Genomic DNA, 20,771 nt, shown 5'->3' with positions numbered 1-20,771 from the left:
AGCTGCTGCCCGCATCAGATTTATAACCCTGACACTTGCCTACAAGAACTGACCAGCCCCTCCATACTTGATGGCAATGGTCAAAAGCCGATCCGCACCAAGAGCCCTTTGAGCTCCAAGTAATGGCTCGGCTCGACCTGCCCCCCCCCCTAAAATCCACGGAAGACAAGCATCCAGGCTTTTTTCTGACCTGCACCGAAGTGGTGAAACGAGCTTCCCCTGGGTGTCCGAACAGCAGAGTCGCTCGCTGTCTTCAAACCCAGACTGAACCCATTTCTTCAGAGAATACTTGGGTGAATAGTAGAGTGCTATGGTCTCCATATTGACTTGTGTTTAGTAATGTCTAAAGCTTAGAGATATCTTTGAATTCTTAGTCTATTTCAACTAGCTGAGTTTTTTCTTGAGTAAATAGTGAAGCACTTTTGTAAGTCGCTCTGCATAAGAACATCTGCTAAATACCTTAAATGTAAATGTATCACAGTTTCCAAAACAGTCTTGACTCTCTCTTTATAGTGAGACCCCATGTTACCTAGAGCACTATGTGCTTTACCTGTGTAAAGAGATCCTTTGATCCTAAACTTGAAAAATCGACTTCAGAAAATTCTCAATATTTCTTGCGAGAACGTATTGTAAAAAAAGAAGACGAGAGGCAGGTTGGTCAGTTTCACACAGTCATAGACGGACGCACAAATCTACCAGTTGGACACACTCTGAGGCAGAAGACCAGTATCTCGACCGGCCTCTGGATGAGAGTCATTTACGATTGGCTTTTACACAACATTTAACCAGAGATACAGAAAATTAAAGAAGTGCTGCATTTTGCTTTGACTGTAGTTGCAACTGAGCCACAGCAAGCCATTGAGAATAGGAGACTACAGCGCCACCTCCAGAAAACAGAAACTGCTGGAGGTTTCAGTGCTGAAGCAGCCTGTGAAGTCGATGATCAACAGCATGATGGAGCAGTATTTAAGAGACACAAGTCCAGTCTGGCCCACTGGCATGTTGGAAGCGAAACAGCGACCACATCCCTGGAGTGGCGTTTGCAGCTAAACACTTCTTTTGTGTTCTGGCTATTTCAGTCTGTTTAGCAGAGCTAGTGGTGTGATGGACCACGTGAAACCATGCAGACTGAGCAGCCGCCTGTCACATGAACCGAGCGTGTTTGAGAGCCAACACAAGGAGCATGACTTCACATCTGCGGCGACATTACTCTCGTGTGTCAGTAGAGAGCAAATTAGCTAGCTATGTTTGCATGAGACGTGGGAGACGTGATTCTACATTTATTTATTTTTTTTAATATGGAATAAAAGGAAAACAAATGGAGCATTGCTCTACTTAAGCACTACATCCCAAACAGAACTGAAAGCTAAAATTACTGTCTTTTCCTTGTTTGCTGATTTGGAAAAATAACTCAAACTACAGTAGTGAAACCCATTGCTGCCCACCCCTGGTTACTGGCTAGAATTGAAATCAAGGGGAAAATTGGAGGAATTAGAATAAAAAGCTATTTATTTTCTACTTCAGATATTCTGCCAGAGCACAGAGATGACATGTTCTGATTCCAGCGCACATGGCAAAATTTGGCCCACATATTTTACATCACAGACCAGCTTGTGCTCATCAACCAGATGGAAAGAGCCTCAGCCCATCTTGGATCACACATTTCCAATGGAAATCGGCTGATCCCGGTCTGCAGTTGATCGAGCCTTCTTCCACATCCACTAGTAGCATCTCGGAGTGGGACGTCCTCAGAGACAAGAGGTCACACTTCAGTCGTCCACCCGAGGAGGCCCAGCTACCCTGCTGCCCGCCAACAGCTTGGAGAGAAACGGGGGTGCCTTCCATCCCAGCCGGAAAGGAGGGAAGGGTCTGGCTTATCGCAGCCTGAGTAGACCACTGCTGTGAAAAACCCTGATGCTCGGCCTCTCTCTTGATAAGCTCCTGCTATTACCACCTGAGGCGTGACCTTTGATGTCATTAGAAAAGTTCCTCTGCTCGGCTGGTGTTTGGTGGTACTGCTTGGAGTTCAGTTTGGTTTGTGAGCAAGGAGCGCTTTAAAACGGAAAGTTCACCCGTCCGTCGTGTGTGTGTGTGTGTGTGTGTGTGTGTGTGTGTTTTATGGGAGTCTGAGCAAATGGAGCAGCTGCCGGCAAAGCAGCCCACAAACTGAATCACTTTCATATGGAGCTGCTCAGAGTGTCAGTGGTTTGACCGTTCCTTCTGATGGTATTACAGGCGTGCTTCTCATCATCTACTGGATTGCCTGGAGAACAGTTCCTAAGAAGCTAATCCTGCTTGCTTTCAGTGTCATGAAAAGTGTTGAAATATGCTATGAAACCCCCCATTAGAGTTTAACTGCCCATGCCCATGTGTTTAGTGAGTATGGAGGCTGTGACTCTTGTCATTGTATTTAATGTCTGGTGAAATGCCTGAGAGAACAGGCATTTCGTAAGGTCTCCTGGGTATGGTTTTAGGAATATACATGGGAGAGTCAGGATAAGACTCCACTGCTGTGTAACTCTGCACGTAATTATTGTGAACGACCTCTGTGATATAGCCCTGCTGCACTTTCTGCACAGCAAATTTGTCTTCTTTAGAGCTGTCGTTTATGTTCAGTACCTCATAATGTTATCTAATGATGTTGCTGCAGCCTAATTTTAATGACTAAGACAAATTTGCTGGTGGTGAGTTTGCAGTAATTGAGCACTATGCTTTTCCAAAGCAAACATGCTCTATCTGCGCGAATGTGCTCTGATTCAGAGTGTTATCTCTGGAATCAGCCGCGTAGTTTCTGGTTGGGGAGCGTAGTTGATTGAGATTAATGGCGCAGGCTGTCAGTATCCGCTCCCATTACCGAACAATACGAGAACAACGGCGATCTTATTCCGGCCTGTTGGGCAGCTTGTTAGAAGATTGATCTGATCCACATCACTGAAGCAAAAGCTGCAGATTTTACTGCCGGTCATCTCACGGGTAATTAGGTCAAGCTGGTGCTCATTGCTGCTTCAGTCAGAGCGGCTGGGTTTACCCGCTGCCACTGCTCGAGCCCTCAAGCACTTCTAAAACAGTTAAACAGACTAAGGGAACGTGAGGCACAGTGAGTGGCTTTCAAGCTCAGCAGCTCAGCGTCGTCTTCCTCGGCTTGGCTGAGTGAGTGTTTCTATCTAAGGGATTAGATCGCTGTGTGCCATGCAGAAATAAATGCACGCTCCCTCCTGAAGCTGGGAAGGCCTGCTGCGGGGGGGGGAAATGAAGTGTGCCATGCCTGATCATTTTTAAGAGACAAGCTGATAAAAAGCATTGTCTCGTTGCAGTCTTAGCTCCTCTGTCCAGATCAGTTGTTCTGTTTTGACAGCCATGATCAGGTGTGCACGCTGGGATTCATTAATCTTGTCTTGGAAGATGATTGTGCTTTTGGAGAATACATGATGCTAATTATTTAGGGAGGGAGAAGGCTTTATACAGTGTGGAGATCCTTGTCTGAGGCTGTAAACAGAAACTGTGCCTGAACGTCTAGGTGGTGGTGGTGTGATAACTTGGTGTTTTCTTCCTGAGGGATCCTAAGGAATGTACATAAGAGGAAACGGGGATGAATGGGGAATGATTCATGGAAATGTTCTCACTCATGTTTGAACATGACATCAAAGGTGATGACACAGATCCACATTATGTGGGCGGATAAAAAAATGACACCCATGTGTTATGTAAGTGAATTGTTAGTGAATGTACTTGGGATCTAACATCAGCTCCTGAAATGTTCCTCGGTGATTGACTTGTTAAGAGTGAGAAATTATATTTTTACCGTATCGTGATATTTTAAGACCGTTTCATAATTCACAATATTTATCACAATACACGTGATCGCAGACCTACAAAACTACTGTTCAAATACTGTCCCGCACTTAGTACACTATTTTTATTCAAATTCACTGCACTTCATTTAATTAACCAGGACTAATAACACAGTGTAATAAAACACTGTATCCTCAGTATGCTTATAATGCTGGCTTTTTTATGGACATGCTGGATTTATTGCGGTCCTCAGCTGGAGTGGTAACCTGCACGCTTCAAAATAAAATCATGGACCCCCATAGCTATACTTCACTCAAGCTCTGCGTTTTTGGTTGGACTGTGTGACCTGCACCCCTGTTTTTTTCTTGATGGTGGAATTATCAGTATCTTTCCAATTTCTGCTTTTTTGTTCTTTTTAAAATGTATGTCAGTATCCAGATCGACATAAACGTACATAAGAATATCACAAATCTGCATCCAGACAGAGAGATTCTATGTAGGTGCATTTCATCAGTTTCTCATATACTTATCATTTTTATATCTTGTCACAAGAGACAGGGCTTGACCCTTAACAGAGGAAGTTAGTAGAACACCCCAACACTTTTGAAACCAATGTGTTTTGGCTCATGGGCCTTCTTCAGGGTTTGTTTATCAGATCAACTTTGCCTGACTGACTGTGTTTCACTTTCTCTTTTCAGAGTGAAGAACTCAGAACCTCATTTTTTGTCCACCACTGTGAAAGGCCACAATGAGTGCCAGATCAGCCATCAACAAGGAGATCTTCACTCCGCATGATGAGAGGATGCTGGCGGCTGTGCAGGTGAGGAGAAGAACAAAGAAGAAGATTCCCTTCCTGGCTACAGGTGGCCAGGGCGACTACACCACTTTCATCTGCCTGTCAGGTAGGGCTGAGCAATTAATCGGAAATCAATCAAAACCGATATTCAGAAGCTTCAATCAACGTAATCTTGCCCATATGGACTTTTCCCTTTTTTTACCCTGTTAATACCTTTATTTTATTATTATTATTACCCAATATTACTGTGTGTAGTCACATGACCCATCCAACATGGCGGAGAAACAATGAGCCAACTGAGCAGCTTGTATAATCTTCCATTAATCGTAATCGAGGGAAAATGTTTAATTAATTGTGAGATTCATTTAAGGTCATATTACCCTGCACTACTGTCAGTTAACTGGTGACTCTGTGGCACTATGAGCCACAGCCCTGTTCTCATAGTGTGAGTGAATCTAATTGATAAATACAGCTGTGTCTGAAAGTTTCATATTTATTACATCATGCTAAATGTGGCCTAGTAGTCCTCATCTATAAATAGTGTTGATACATGACATTGGAGTCGTCTTTCTGCTCGTAAGGCCATTGTCTTCTGCAGCAGCCTGGGTTTTTACTATCTATATTAAGTATTTGAAAAGTGATCCAGGCTCTCCTCAGTTTGAGCAGGAGCAGTGCAGCCTTTCTTTTGGGCAGTGTGTGGAGGCTGAGCTCCGTTGCTCAATGCTAGCAATGATTAACGCTTCGGTCCATCTTATCAGCCCTCTATTGAAAAACGGGTGGGGAAAATCCGCTTACTTTTCAGCAAATGCCAGCCTCGGTTCTCCCTTTAATTCTCTGAGTGATTGTTGTTTCAGTGCCAGTGGAATGCTAAAGCTGTTTAGCTTAGCTTGGTGGACGATATTTTACGTGGGTAAACTTTAGTCCAGTAATTATGGTGGTCAAATAAGTTTTCTTTTGGTGCTCATAAAATTACCTTCCCCTTATGTTATAAATGAGTGTAATGAAGATGCATATTAATTGGTGGATACCTAGTTGGAGAATGTCAAAGGTCTTCAAATAAAGGTTAGGTAACAGTTAATTAGCAGAACAGATTAATGTAAAAATGAAATCCCAAGCACAGAGTGGTTCAGCAGTCTAATGAGCTGCCACTGTGTTAAAATCCTGAGCCATGCTACTTTGCCATCAGCAGCAGGAGTACTAGAGAGCACAATTAGCCATTCTCTCTCTGGGTGGGTAGATGGCGCGCTCTCTGCCTATCACTCTTGAAGTGTTGGCCTGCCCAGGCCTCTTTTAACACTAAAGAAAAGAGCATTACCCTATATTTAACATGAGCAGAAATGCTTACATGGGGGACCACAATCAATGACGTGGGTTTTTAGTTGAATGGGCTTTGCTCTTCTGCAGTTTGTACAGTACAAACTGTTATGCATTTGTTGCAAGTCAAATAACTTGTCAAATTCAGGATTTTTTATGATGCATGCTCTTGCTCAGTGTTAAAATTGTGACAATACCAATGAGAAGTGTATTGTAATGTAATTGAAAAATATAACATGTATATCCCAGCATGCACCAGACATCAATTTGATGTCCGAGACGCACAGAGTCTAAACGACGGACTGGGCTAAATATTTCGTTGAAAATGAAAATTGGGTTGATATACAGGGGTTACATTTTGGTTAGAAAGTCACATCTGTCAAAAAAAACAACACTGAATTGACCTCAAGCTCTAACATTGCACAAATTCAGATTCAACTACATACATGTCTTCTGTCCAAGTCCTATTGAATCACAGCAGAGTACAGCTTGTTCAGTCTCTTCACTCTTTAGGCTTGTTCTTGTTTATCAGTATAAAGTCATCAGTATTTTTTCATCAGATGTATAAAAGCTAGCCTTTCAGAGTGACTTGAGATGTAATCGTGACTCTGTTTGTGGAGGAGGGCTCCGTTAATGTCTGTGGTTCTAGAGATCCCTTGCTTCTGTTTTCATCATTTCAAGGCTGAGCTAGAGTGAATTAACTCTCAGTGGTAACCTTGCCATCTGGCTTAATAGAAAGCTATAAATTGAACCCTGGCTCTTAGACTTGTTGAGAACATTTGATTTACCTAGGAGGTGTTTCCAATGGGTGCTGTGGACCTAAAGGCTGGGTTGTGCTAGTTCCCACTGTTTGGTCTTGACTATCTAAAATCTGAAGATGGTTTGTGCAAATTTACATTATCAGTAAGCACGAGGAGCGGTTCTGCTCTACAAACAACTACAACATAGTGTACATAGAAAAAGTCACTGACTTTGTCACTCATTCCTGTAAGACTACAGTAGCTTTGGTGGAGGGCTTCATTAGAATGCTGTGGCTGCCTGCAGTTGTCTACAGGAGGGTTTTGGACTTGGCAAAATGTGCTGGACAGTTGCTGTTGGTGCAGTTTGGTGTGTTTTTTATTTGGTCAATTTCACTTACAATCCAGCAGCGCTTACTCACTGAAGCTGTGCATGCCAACTTGGAAGGGAGTCCAAGATCATCAAATAAAGTGATTTTTCTGTAGTAGGTCTGCAGTGCGAGGGCTCTTCCAGCAGCATTTACAGTCTGCATGCATTGTGCAATAGAACGGTTCTCTCTTTAGAGTCAGCCTGCTTTTTGAGCTCAGTATATGCACGATGCTTAAACGGCTATTCAGGTGTGCGTTAACAGTCAAGTCAAGTCAAGTCAAATTTATTTGTATAGCGCTTTTTACAACTGTTGTCGTCACAAAGCAGCTTTACATAATTAGTACTTAACAGAGGCTTTCGTTCCAGCTGTCTGGACTCTGGAGACGTTCGATAGTACCAAATGTTTCTATAGTGGACTAGAATGTAAATCATTTACCAGAAATCACTTAAACTTAATTCTGTGCATTTACTTTTTGTTATGGCCGTCCCTCAAAAGTCTTACACTCCTTTTGTCCAAAATAGGCAGTGATGGCCATTTGCTTTGATGCCAAGCACAAAGAGAGCGGTCATTTTTCAGGAATAGGACAGACTGCTGGGTGAATTCCAAGTCTTCAACCATCAAAAGACCACAGTCCACTTTTGCTTTGATCACAGTGTCAATACAGTCACCCCTGTTTCTGGCTGAGCAGTCTTCAGTCATTAGGCTGAGCTGGGCTGGAGCTCATACTGAGCAAGATGAAACGCAAGCCTCTCATTTATTTATGGAGTTGAGCGATGTTGGACCTCACCCATCCAACAACACCACAAGACATTACATTTCTTAAGAAAAATTAAGAAATTAATTTTCCAATCAAGACAAAATAAAATGAATTTACGAATTGTGGTTTTATTTCTAGAAACAGTTTTTATACTGGGGCTGGATTCTCAAGTCGGAAAAACTGAATTCTTCATATGTCCTTGTTTAACTTTTTTTTACTTTAACCCTTTCGTTTCTTTGACATGTTCTGGAACAACTGATATTCTTAAAAAAAGGTATAATATTTAATATTTTCTTAGTCTTACAATAGCCTCTAAATTGTTTTGAGAGAGTTCTCTATGTACTCCTCTAAAATTACCTGCTTAAAGCCGCAGTCACATTGGTTTTAGTCTGGATTTTCACATTTTTATTAAGCAAATCCCATGCATTTCAATGAGATTTGCATACATAACCTCTGGGCGAATATAATTGGCCTGCGAACATTTGTGGCAAGTTTAACTTCAGTGAATTTTAACATGCAAATTCACGTGTCTGACCAATAGTGCTGAAGCTCTGGCTGTGCCACCCGTGACTCTGTCTGAGCCAGAATGAAGTAAAAATTGATTATTGCAGCTTAAAGCGAGAGCCAGCACGGTAACCGGTCAGTCAGGAGGTGGGATTACATGATGGCTACTTAAACCAGATAAGAAAAGATAATTTTGGTAGCCAATAGCTGATGCAACACAAACTGCAAATAACCAGTGTAATAGCGTCTTAAAACGAATTACTAGAATTAATGTCTAATTTAAAAAGACTTTAAAACTTAATGGAAATTATTAAAGTACTGTTAGTCTATATGAGGAAAATAACAGAAAAAAAAATCCAAAAACTGTTTCCTGTCACTTCTGGTTCTTGTTTGCTTAAAATAATGTTTTTAAAAATTATTTCTTAAAAAAAGTCTAGGTCAGAATTATGGCATTTTTTTAAACTGCCAAATTGTTCACAGCTCTGCTCTTATAATAATGGATATCCTTGTCCTCATAGATCACAAAACATGTCAGAGTCTTAATAAAAACTGCATAAGTGGGTTTTACGAAGAAACTTCATCTTAAAATTCTACGTACGTTTTTCTTAGGAAAGCTTTTGTGGATCCAGCCCTCTTGTTGCCAAAATTTGTTGCATGATCTGACCACACGTTTGTAATTTTCAGAATATATATATATAAAAGAGAAGTGGCTTGACGTTTTGTGCTCTTAACAGCATCGCACATGCACTCTCTCTCTGCAGCCTTTTACTTGTGACCTTGCGGTAGAAAGCTCCCCTTTCTTCCCAACCTCGGTCCAAAACACACACCGACTCCAGAGTAGCCTGGCTTAAGGGAGATAACCCAGAGGAAATGAGGAGCAGATTGCCTGGCAGTGCTTGGCTTGCTCTCATCCACCACCAGCCTGAAACACAGCCAAATCAATGAGCAGCAGCCCTGTCTGTAAGAGTACCTCCAACTCTGGGCATCCTTACAGCAGAGCCACCCAGTCCTATCACCAGATTGCCTGATAAGGATTGCATTCTTGGACTTTGATACAGACATTGTTAATAAGCCTAGACTGACATGTCTTACGGACAGTCATGACTATTTGTTTTGTGTTTTTTCCCCCTTCAGGCACCAGCAGGATGGGGGATTTAATGGGAATTCCAGCTGGTTTTGTTTTTTACTTAATGCATCATTTAATTATGGAGGTGTAAACAAAGTCATTCCTGGTTTGATGTGAAACGGTGAATTATAGTGAAACCTGAGGAATTAGATGTTTTTGAAATGGAGGTGATTGGAGCCAGGGGATGCAGTAGCTACAATGCAAATTGTTGCTCTCCAGAGAAAAACAAGTCCAAAATGGTGACTTTCCATGAGATGGCAAACACTAAAGGTTCTGAACCTTAAATGGAAGTCAATGTGAAATGTAAAAATAGTTCATTTCAAGTAATTTGGAGCATTTCTATTGGTCTATTCATGCCGAATCATTCCCACAGTGTACAGAGCAGCTACAGGGTTCAAACCATGGAGCAAACTAAAAACGGGCAAAAATAGAGATGCATGTTTTTCACTGGACAGCAGCGAAGTTAGAATTAGAATTAGTTGCTATCCAAAATGACCAAGTTAACCTGAAAATGTTAATGGTGGTAAATCAGAGGGGTAACATTTTGCATTACAACACCCTACATGTACCATTAGGCCATGAGTGTAATTGAAAAATACATTCTAGGGCAAACGCTGAATTTGAAACTCACTGAACTAGTAAAACACTAACAAGCAACACTTAACAGTTATAACCAGTTCATGTAAAACCTTCTGTGGCTTGTCTTTTAGTGGCATTTAATGCTTCCGATGTTGGAAGTCCAGTGTGTAATGAGTCCAGTGTGAGTCAGAACATCTCAACAATTGAACTGTGCAAAAATATACACCCTCAAGCACCCCCCCCCCTTTAAAATAGCTTAAATGTAAATATATTATCTTGTGTGTATTATTGATTTCTTTGATAATATCAACATGCTGCACATTTGCATGATAACAATAGGTATGCGTGTCCACACACTGTAAGTAACTAACCTACTCTTTGTGGCCTCACACTATTGATTGATGTAGCAGCACAGAGATCGACTGCTGCCTGGTGTTGAGCGGTGTGTTGAATTCATCTGCTTAGCATTACAGAAAGTGAGCGGCGCACTGACCTTGATGGCCTGGTCTGATAAATTACCTGGCCCTGCTCTTTATTATTCACATGCTCGCACATACAGCGCTCAGTCTGGCCCATGCACCACAGATGGATGAGCAATAGATGGATATTTATGTAGATTATGAACAATCACTGGGGATGGGGATTTCTGCATGATGAATAAAGCATGTGGTGGGCAAGGCAAGCAAATGAGAAGACTAGGCTGGTTTCAAAGGGAAAAGAATAGTTAGCTGTATATTTTAATGCTCATTAGCAAGGTTTTATTAATGCACATGAACAGTGTTTTCATGTCTGAAGGTCTGGACCAAGGTCTGAACCGAAGTTCATTCTTTTGTTACATTTTAAACATTAGATCTGGTTAGTTTTAGCTACATCCTGCTGTCATCATCTACATGCTACATCCACTTCCTGTAATTGGTATGAAAGTCTGAACTATTTTTAAAAAAAAAAGTGTTTCTGCACTGCTAATGAACCCGAACCACGACTCTGTTTGGTCCAGTCTGAGGCCACTTATTTAGTTGGACCAAATGGTGGTCCTTTGGTCTGGACCATGGTCTGAGGCACCTTTCACACCTGCTACTTTGGTTCATACCAAGCTGAAAAGTCTGAAGATCCAGACCAAACAAGGTGTGCAGGCACCCTTATCATAAAGACACAATCACTGTGATTAAAGCATTATATAATTTTTTTTTTATTGATTTTGTCAACATCTCTGGGATGCTCTCTTCTTTGGGACACACAACCTTCTTATGAAGCACAGTTGCTGTGTGAGCAGGAACCAAACATTACCCTCCCTGCCTCTTCAGCGGTGGTCTGGAATAGCTTACAGCACTGGGCCGATGACTGGCAGCTACAGGGGGATTTGTATTCATCAGGCACTCTGCCTCGGCTTGATCCGCCTGGCTGTACATCATGTTGCTCCTCAGAGCTCTTTGACTGAGGTGTGTGTTATCTGCTGTCGCAATCTCCCCCTCCCACAGGCCTGCAGCTAGCGGCCAAAGAAAAGCTCCTATGACTGTTTCAAGATCCACCTCTGTCATCTAGAAAAAGGTCAGGCTGACCTGGAACGGGCTCAGAGCAAGACCCTGTGTGAATCTGGGATAATGTCCACGAGCACAATAAACGAGTCACTTTCTCCAGCATTGACCTGCATATCCTGACTCTTCACCCAACAGGTGTCTCTGACCCTGCCAGTCAGTGATCTGGCCCATCAGTCAGCTCCAGTGGCAGTAAGTGGAGCGGGTGTGTGCTAAGCAGGTAGAGGCCCGTGACACGAATCAGTCACTTTCTTGGCTAACTGCCAGCTCATTGAATGCTTGAGGTGGTGTGCTGAGGAGGGTGTGGAGTTATCTGCTCAGGACACGGTGACTTTGGGGATTGCTCCAGAAAGCCCCTTTCATTCTTGCACTCCTAAATTACTTCTCCCTCGTAGCTGTTTGAAAGAGCCTCAGTGTGGTTTCTCAGCTTTCAGTCAATACATTTAGTATTTGCAAGAGTAAGAGTAGACTTATTAGACTTATTATTTTCACTTATTTATCGACCGGTCAATATGAATGTTGAACCAAATAGGGTTGGGCGGTATCTGCTTTTTTTAATGCATTCATGTGGGGTGTGGCGCAGCGTAAATTGTGCAAGCAGAGCAGATGGTTTTGTTTACGCGGCTTCTGTATAATCTCATCCTGGGTTATTTGAAAACCCAAAAACAATCTAATACAAAGTTCAGTTTGCTCACATGGTCACATGGTCAGTGAACAAGCACAATTTTATTTTTTCTCAGTCTGAAAACAGTTACTTTGACTTACATTGACTAACTGCTGAGCTACCGTCAAAAAACGTCTCTGGTGAACTGAGCGACTGGTTCTGCCATGTTTGGACTTGTAGCCAGCTATCTAGACTCAGTTTGCTAGCAGGATAAACACCACAGCACAGACCATATTTCAGTTAAGGCTCAAATCGCAAAGAAATTTGGATAATGCCTCCTATCTGAGAGAACACAAGTCAAGTAGATGGTCTTAGAAGTGTATAACAGTTATACCGCCCAAGCCTAGAAACACATATACATATAATAAGGTATACAATGAAATGTGTAATTACATAACTCATCAAATTCAGTTCAGTTCCAGGTTTGTCACAGTCACTATTTACCAGTATAACAAAATGTGTTGCAGTTCTCAAGTATGTGCCAAGATATGCAGTGCCACAATTGCATAAAAAGCTGTGGAGGTCATTTTACACTAGAAAGTTGTGCAAGTGTTCTTGCAGTATGAAGCAGGAGCACAGGGCAACACTGGTGGATCTCGGTATGTTTTCCCCACTGAAAACCTGGAAGCACCCCACAAGTTTTGCCTTTTTGGAGATGCTCTGACTGCTGTCTTTCCATAATGATTTGTCCCTTGACCAGGTCCTTCAGGTCTTCACGCAGTCAGCACATCAACTACGAGAACCAACGTTTCGCTTATTGTCTAATATATTCCTGGAACGAGTTGTTATTCAATGACCAGTGCGGAGTGTTAGTAGCACTAAGTAAACAGGGCAGTGAGAAGCAGTGAGTGGTTTGCTCCTGATCCAGTAGTGGGGTGTAATAATTGGAGGGGTAGACAGTGGGTTACAGAAGTAGAGACTTGGCAGATTTTTAACAATGTTTTTCTCCTGTAGGAATGAAAGGGGTGGGACAACTTGTGCACCCTTCTTATGTCACAATAATACAAATACACCAGTAAAACCCAACCAACCACATGGGGTACCACAGCAACCATCCTAGCACCTATGTGTGGCACCCTAACAACACCATAGCAGCAGCATAGCAGCCATGTTGTAATGCTACAGCATCCACAGCTAACCTACACCTAGCAAAAACAGTTTCACCCCAGTGACAATGTAGCAAGAGCCTGGCAACTACCTGCAAGTAGGCGCCACTTACGCTGTCCAACCATCCTGTTGTGCATTTACCTTTTAATGCACTTTTCTAATTTTCTGTTCACTCAGGGCTGTGATACAGATGTAACCACTTTCACAGCAAAAGGGAAACTGAATGAAACTGTTCTGTTCTGGTGGTTCAGGCTCTGGTGCTTCTGTAACGCTTCCTGAATGGTGAAACAGGCTGCGGCTGAGGTGTGTGGGTTCTGAGATGATGCTGCTGACTTATCTTAGGCATCTGTTATGATGGGTGTCCTGTGTGGGTGGTAGAACTGGGTAGTTTTCACCATCCTCTGGAGAGCCTTGTGATCTACAGCACAAAAGTCATGCAAGTAAATGTTCAGTTTGTCTAGGTTTACCTGCTTAGCCTCCTGAATCTGACTGGTTGAATTTGCGCAGTGCTGCCGCGTTCCCTGAGTGAACCTCACCTTTGAATTTGGAACTCGAACTATCGATTTGGTGGTATCCAGTAATTCTGTCAGTCTTGTATCCTTCTTGGGACTTGTTTGGTCTCTTCGGTGCTCAGGGAATCCCTCTAATCATGTAAATGTCAAATAGTGCTGAAAGGCATGATTTTAATCTCCACTTTGCCTTTGCTAGGCTCTGTTTTCTGAGATGGAACAGAACTCAAGCCTGCAGTGCAAGCATAAAGTTTGTTCTTGGGGCTCAGGTTTGTCTGAGCTGATATTTCTTTGTGACTTTGAGCTTTGGTAATCCTTATCGATTCTGACAGAGCCTAAGTAACAGAGCTGCCACTGCCATGTGTGTCACACTGATCATTGGGGGGCGAGTGGAATTGAGAATGAAGCAATTAAAAGGGCATGAAAGATGGCCCATACATCATCCCCTGAAAATGGCACATTACCTTTTTGCAAGTCAAGGGTATGTGAGCGCGCTGCTTACGAGCGCACAGATGAAGGATGCGCTCTGAATTTCATGCTGACAGAACCAAGCGGATGTTTTCCACTCACTGCAGGGTGGGTGGTATAGTTTTCGTAGTACCTTTTGTGTGGTCCAGTGAAAATGAAAGGAGGAGGAAATTAGGGGAGAGAGGGGAAATGGCCATGTAAAAGGATTCCTATGTTTCGCAAATGACAGCTTTGCTGATAGTTACCCAGCGTTTTGTTCTTTCAAGCAGTTTCGCAATGGCATCCTTTATTCATGCATTTCAGCTCACGTCAGGACACACTGTAATGAATGCTGGTGAAGCTGTTCTCCCTAAGCGCACACTGTGAGGGCGTGGCCATGTTTTCTGCAGATTTTCTGCAGAAGTAAATGATGCCTAAATAGGAATGCACAGTGACGTTGGAGTCATATCAGTATTAGCAGATAATTGTCAGAAAACTATAACATGCCTCCTTCGAGGTGCGTAAACCCAGGCAACCATATCCTAGCATCATCCCATTCTAACATCATTGGACAGCTGAACACAATAAGAGGAGAATGCTAACAGCCCCATAGAGGAAGGCCTGTGTTACCCACCCAGATACACTAAATGATTTCAGATCGTCATACAAAATGTAATGTAATACAATGAGAACATAAAAAAAACCATCCTTGTAACTGGAGGTCAGCTGTCAGGGAATTGTGGCCTTCAGCTCATAGACTGTCAGTTTTAACAATTTTGGCATGTTGATCAGGCCCTCCAACAGCAAAGCATCCCTGCACGATCTACTACTACCATCACCATACACCGGACTCACATACTTGTTGCAAGTGTATACGGATACCCACCTCAAGAGGACATCACTCATAGATACGGTTTTGCACAGTGTCTTAATGGATGCATGCACCATGACCTTATCTGAGGTGAGCGAGAACTACCCTTCCTTAGATGTTCATCTGGGTCTTTTTGTGACTTCCTGATAAAGTTGCTGATGTGCTGTAGTAGGAATTTTGTTGGAGAACTTCTTTATTATTTTTGAGAGTATTGCATGAGCATGCAATCCCTGTATGGGGCCATAGTACCTCTTAAAGAGAGACATCAGAATACCACGAAGAAGGGAGAAAATACAGGGTTAATCCCAAATGTCTTATTACTCACTATGTTGGGCACTATGGAAGTCACAAATTACATCATCATTTAAAGTGATATATATTAGTAATAGAACAGTATTTACATTTATTCATATGTTGAACTCTGAACTCTATCAGTATCTGCATGTAGACATAGTTTGTGACTTATGTAGTTCCCTGTGTAGGCGATATTTAAGATTCAGCCAGAAACATGCATGTGTTGTGACTTCAGGGTTTTCATAAAGCTCAAGTTTCCCCATCCATGTGAAAACACTAAAATTTATTTAAAAAAATGTCCAACTTGGAATGCGTCCTTTTAGTGATCAAAAACTGCATTTTCCTGTAAATCAACATTTTTTATATCAGAGTAGTCAGATTTTCACTTGGCGCCAGTTGGTATTCGTTGTAGATGTTCGTAGCTGTGAGGACTGTTATTTTACTTTTTAGAATAAATACTTGGATAACTGCCATCCAATAACCAGTGCTCTTATTTACACAGTGTCCTTAATGAAATCTGTTGAACCCTGCAGTAATCCATAACACTTTAGTTTCAGTACCCTCAACAGCATGGGTGGGAATCTTCATTCATTTTGCCTGACGTGTGATTGTGTACTTCAGGCTGACCTCCCTCCAAGTCATTTCTACCCGTTCCTGCTCACCCTCTACTCCCCCGCTGCCTCGCCTCGTTCAAGAATGTTTCATTTGCTCATTACAGCTTAAAGGGGCCACATAGAGAGAGCGACATTCTGAGGGCTGTAATTTCTATAATTCCAGACAAGAGTGCTGTCCCTGGAAAGTGACCTGCAATTAGAGGAGTGGAGAAGGATGGCGATATGTGGTTCAAGGATGAATTAATTTAAAGATGAGTGGCTTATCCATAATTTTGCACTACCTGCTATCTATACCTCAAATATTTTCATATATTTTTTCAGCACAGGGACTGCTTTGGTCTGTCCGCTGTAACCTAACGCCTGTGTTGGAGTTTTGCCATCTGCTTGAACACTTCATTACCCACACAGATAATAAAAATAAAAACAGGCTTGCGAGATTAAGAGGATGGTCAGGACTCATAAATAATCTTCCTCAGTTTTTCAGTTTTAGGATCAGTCACGCATTTGGACTGACAGGCAGGGTTAACCATGTAGCCAGCTGAAAAACATGGTCTAGCTGGGCAGTGTACGCAGATCTGTGTGATCAGATGCTGCTGATCTGAGCTTGGACAGAAATCGTATGTTGCCTGTGAATAACTGAGTTCTCCCTGGCTAGTCAGGTCAGTGTCCAGTCTGCACAGCTGTATACAGGAAACATCTGCCTTGCTCTTGGGGTAAGATTCAGTTTATCACTTCATCACACGCAGCTTTTCTCCTCCTATGGACAAAGAAGGGGAGAGAGTGTTGAGAGGGCCAGCCAGCACTGTGGGGTGAGAAGGTGAGCAGAACAGCTATGAATTAGTCAGACTCTCCTTACACTGTCTCTGCACAGTCCCTGTCGTTCTCTTTTTCACCTTTACTTTCCATTTCCCTGTTTTTTTTTTTTTTCCCCCTCCGTTCCTTTCCTCTGCTTCTCTGGCGCTGAGTCTTCAGAAAGCTGAAATGAAGGCTGAGCTGTGATGTTGTCATAAACTGGCACTTGCAGAGTACAGTGTTTGTCTAGCACAACAGAGAGAGACGGTGTGGGAGAGGGAGGGGGGTACTCCTACAAAAGTTTGTTTATTTGGAAGTGCTTTGAATTGACTGAATTCAGTGTAGTGTTCTGAATGTGAAATAGCCTTCATAACGTTCTGAAGTTCACCAACTATGCTTAGAGACTCTGTCAGACTCCAGAAAATAAAAATATAGCTTAAAACAAGATCTGCGGGTCTCAGGGAAGTGGTGTAATAATAAGTTGGCTGATTGCCGATTGCTTGTTTGGAGTAAAAATTGGGCTGTTTTGATCTTGGCCGATTCCACCCTCTCCGCTCAGCACTGCGGTGGTCAATAACCATGTCTGTATGCGTAATAATGGTTCAGTAGTAGTTTTAGACCGCCTGTCAAAGTAAAATATATGCTCATGTACGCAGCACAGTTTGATTATCGTAATCTGAGTAAGGTTTTAGTTGACACTAGGCTTAGTGCAGTTAAAATATTGCCCAAGCCGATATTGACTTGAGATTTAGACAGGCAAGTGCTTAGTTCGGTCCACTGACCTCCATAAACAGTTTTTGGGAGAGTTTAAGGTGGCACTTGCAAAGCTATGTAGATGGTAGCATTTTTACCTTAGCAGCTTCAGAATAATTTTGATGCTCAGCTGACTGAATGTAATGGGGAGCATAGCGTCTCTGTCATTGCTACTCTGGACTCGGCACAACGAGATGACTCGATCTGTGTTTTTGCGGCCGAGACTGATCGCCGATCAGATGATCACAGATACCAATCAAGGGTGGGGCTGGAAGCCATATTAACATTTCCTGTCAAGATGAAAAGCCATTTACTTGCCATGCCAACCACATGTAAACGTCATTGACACTACACTGTGGATCTCCGTGTTGATAGCAGTGTTTGCTAGCTCTGCTGCAACTCACTTTACTGGGCTGAGTAATGTACTCTTGAGAGGGGTATCCAGTTAGTGGTGTTAAGTCTTAACTCTGCTTCCCCTTGATGAGGCACTTTAACACACAGCGTGGGAAGGAGGTCCGTAATGCCATCTAGCGGCTGAATGGGGAACTGCAGCTTCCTGTGATCTCACGCAGAGCTGCGAATCCTATATTTGGGCTGAAAATCAACCAATACATAGCGATTGATCCTTCCATCTCTGCTAAGCGCAGCATAAAAAAACAAGGCGCCGTCCAGCATCAAGCACATGATTAAGAGGACTTTTCACGTTGTAGTGAAGTCAGGCTTTGCTGGCGTTGAGTTAACGCGAGCATAGTCTATAAATGGGCCGAGGCGCGATGTAAACCTGTTAGTTCAGCTGCTCACACTAACTAAGAAGTCAGGCTGATGTGTGCATATAAATGTAGGCTACCTAATGCTTCATTTCAATTCCAAAGAGCTGGTCTTGAAAATGATGAACTGTCACTGTCCAGTCACTGTATATCCACCACTGACTCACTCGTGTGCATAAGTAAGGGGTTCCGCTGTGTGCTGACTTCATGTCTTCTGTCTGTGCTTTCTGCCTCCAGGGTGTGAGTGAACTGATTTATGTTTGCCTCGTCAAGAATCAATGTAAAGTTGACCATGCCTTGACTGCTAATGTGCGACTGCATCTGCAGCGGAGATTGATTCACAAATCGGCCTCTCGCGCGCCGGGACCCGAGGTAGTTCAGGTTTTAGATTTATGTACCATGATATTGGATTGCTCATTTAAGCTTGCAAGTCTATTTTCTAGTGTAGTATCTGAAATATATTCCCCCATCAGTCGTCAGATCTGTGCATTTGATGCCATTACATCCTTTCTCTGCATTTATCCAGTTGTTTCTGTGAATTGCAGCAATCCAGTTCCCCTGTTCTTTAGCTTTCGACAGTCTCTGAATTCTTGCTGAATCTTGTACAGTCAGTCGCACAATAGCTCTTTCCCTTTTTTCCACTCCCTTGATGTTACTTGCATACCCTGTATATGCAAATAGTTGCAATGGGAACGATGCATGTTTTAACTCAAAGATCCCATTTGAATCTGTAACATGATCACAAATGATCTAACTGAAAATAGTAGAGTAATCTGTGGGATATATCCAGTTTTGCGTTCAACAGGCTTCAATTTTTGGGTTAAAACAAATTGTGTGTGAGTGTGTGTGTATGTGTGAACTTTTTCTTTGAAAACTCTATTCTAAAGTATGTTCAATGAACTCTCCGCTCTCAGTTTGACACATTTTGATTAAGTAGTTGTGCGCCGCAGGGAGTCCTCCGGCACATTTACAGCTCCTCAGATGGAACATCCTCCCCAGTGCTATAGAATCTCTGCACATAATCGTGTTCTTCAGTGTTCTCGACCATATGCTTTGCAGACACGTCTGTTACCCTTTCCATACACGCTCTCTCACATCTGGCCTGTGATGTAAGAATGTTCTATTGAAAGTTCTTCTTAGCATATTCATTTAGGATGCGTTTTTCATGGGGAGGTCTTTGACTTCATTGAGGATGTTTATTGCATTCGTTTGTTATTGCCGGTGCATCCAGCTTTTCCGCTTAACAAGCAAGTGCTTGGCTGTTATGCAGTTGGAATGCTCAATGCTCTCTAAAGAAATCCAGCCTAAAGGCTCGGGGGATGAGTGTAAAATGACAGAACTTTGTAATTTAATATATAATGCCTTCTTTTTAAATGGAAAATTCTCTCACTGAAAGGGAGTCTCTTGCCTAAAGAAAGGCACTGAAATACAGTCCATTTAAAAGCACATCAATAACCTATTTGTACTTTTATTATAGATATCCTGAAAAAGGCTCCAGCTCAGGCTCTCTTCAGTAGTTAAGAAAATGTACCTGCATTTTAGGATCCCCAGTCAATACTTTCCCTGGGTTTCAGCAGCAGCACACACTAAAGATTTAAGAGGCTGTGTTGTGAGGGGAATGGCTCCTGCATTGTGACTTTAGGAGGGAAGCGTGGATTGATATTCTGAGGTGTGTAATTAATTCCAGTGCTGTCTGAATCCAGGGATGTGTCCGTCTGCCTGCCGTTGCTTATATCGTTGCAAGCTCTATTGATTTAGGGGTACCACGCAAGTATAGAAATGCTGTGGTAGTACTTTTGGACTTCACTCCATTACACCCGATAAGCACATTTTGATGATGCTCACCTTTTATAAGAGCGTCGCCTTTTTGCTCCCCACCCTGGTGTAGAACATCAGTTTAGAGGATGATTTTATATCCTACTTTCAACTGGGGTGAGCTAGAGGCCATGTCTTATTACACCCTGTTATTAAGGGATCATGTTCTACCCAGAGTCTAGAGTGTAACTTTCCATTTAATCCTTTTGAAATATCTGAACGTTAGCTGCTGGCTTAGCGGTATCTGTTGAACTGAGCCAACCCTAAAATCCCAGGGTAGATGTATTCACAGCTTTGTCCATTACCTATTAATGTTCACCCAATCGTCCAGGTTTTCCCCTCACCGTTTAAAGGCTCCAATATTTAATCCAACATTTCCCAAATCACAAACCTGACCTCCATTACTGAAACTCCACCTGGTAATAAATAAGAGAAGAGGGCGGCTGTTTTGACTGTTTGCACTTGCTATGGGGAGCTTTGTAAATGCTTTACGACAGAAGTTTTGGGATATAGGTGTGGAGGATGGTGCTCTAGAGCCCTGTGTGGCTGGCAGAGGCCTGGCTGGGTCACTTACATGCAAAGAATTGGACTCCTTTCCCAGTAAGAAAGAGTTCTGCAGCTGAGAAC

At 42.5% G+C, this 20,771-nt stretch overlaps 1 protein-coding gene across 1 annotated transcript in view; it reads left to right on the top strand.

Moving 5' to 3' along the window:
* stxbp6 (syntaxin binding protein 6 (amisyn)) overlaps nt 1-20,771 on the top strand; it is a 72,151-nt gene that overhangs the window by 7,157 nt on the left and 44,223 nt on the right. Inside the window, exon 2 of the mRNA XM_072689223.1 lies at nt 4,491-4,694. Coding sequence (XP_072545324.1) covers nt 4,541-4,694 — 154 coding nt within the window. The 5' untranslated portion in view covers nt 4,491-4,540. The remainder of the gene's footprint in view (nt 1-4,490; nt 4,695-20,771) is intronic.

This window comes from Salminus brasiliensis, chromosome 10 (assembly GCF_030463535.1).
Source record: "Salminus brasiliensis chromosome 10, fSalBra1.hap2, whole genome shotgun sequence".
Lineage (NCBI taxonomy): Eukaryota > Metazoa > Chordata > Actinopteri > Characiformes > Bryconidae > Salminus > Salminus brasiliensis.
This window is presented reverse-complemented; position numbering and strand designations above follow the sequence as displayed.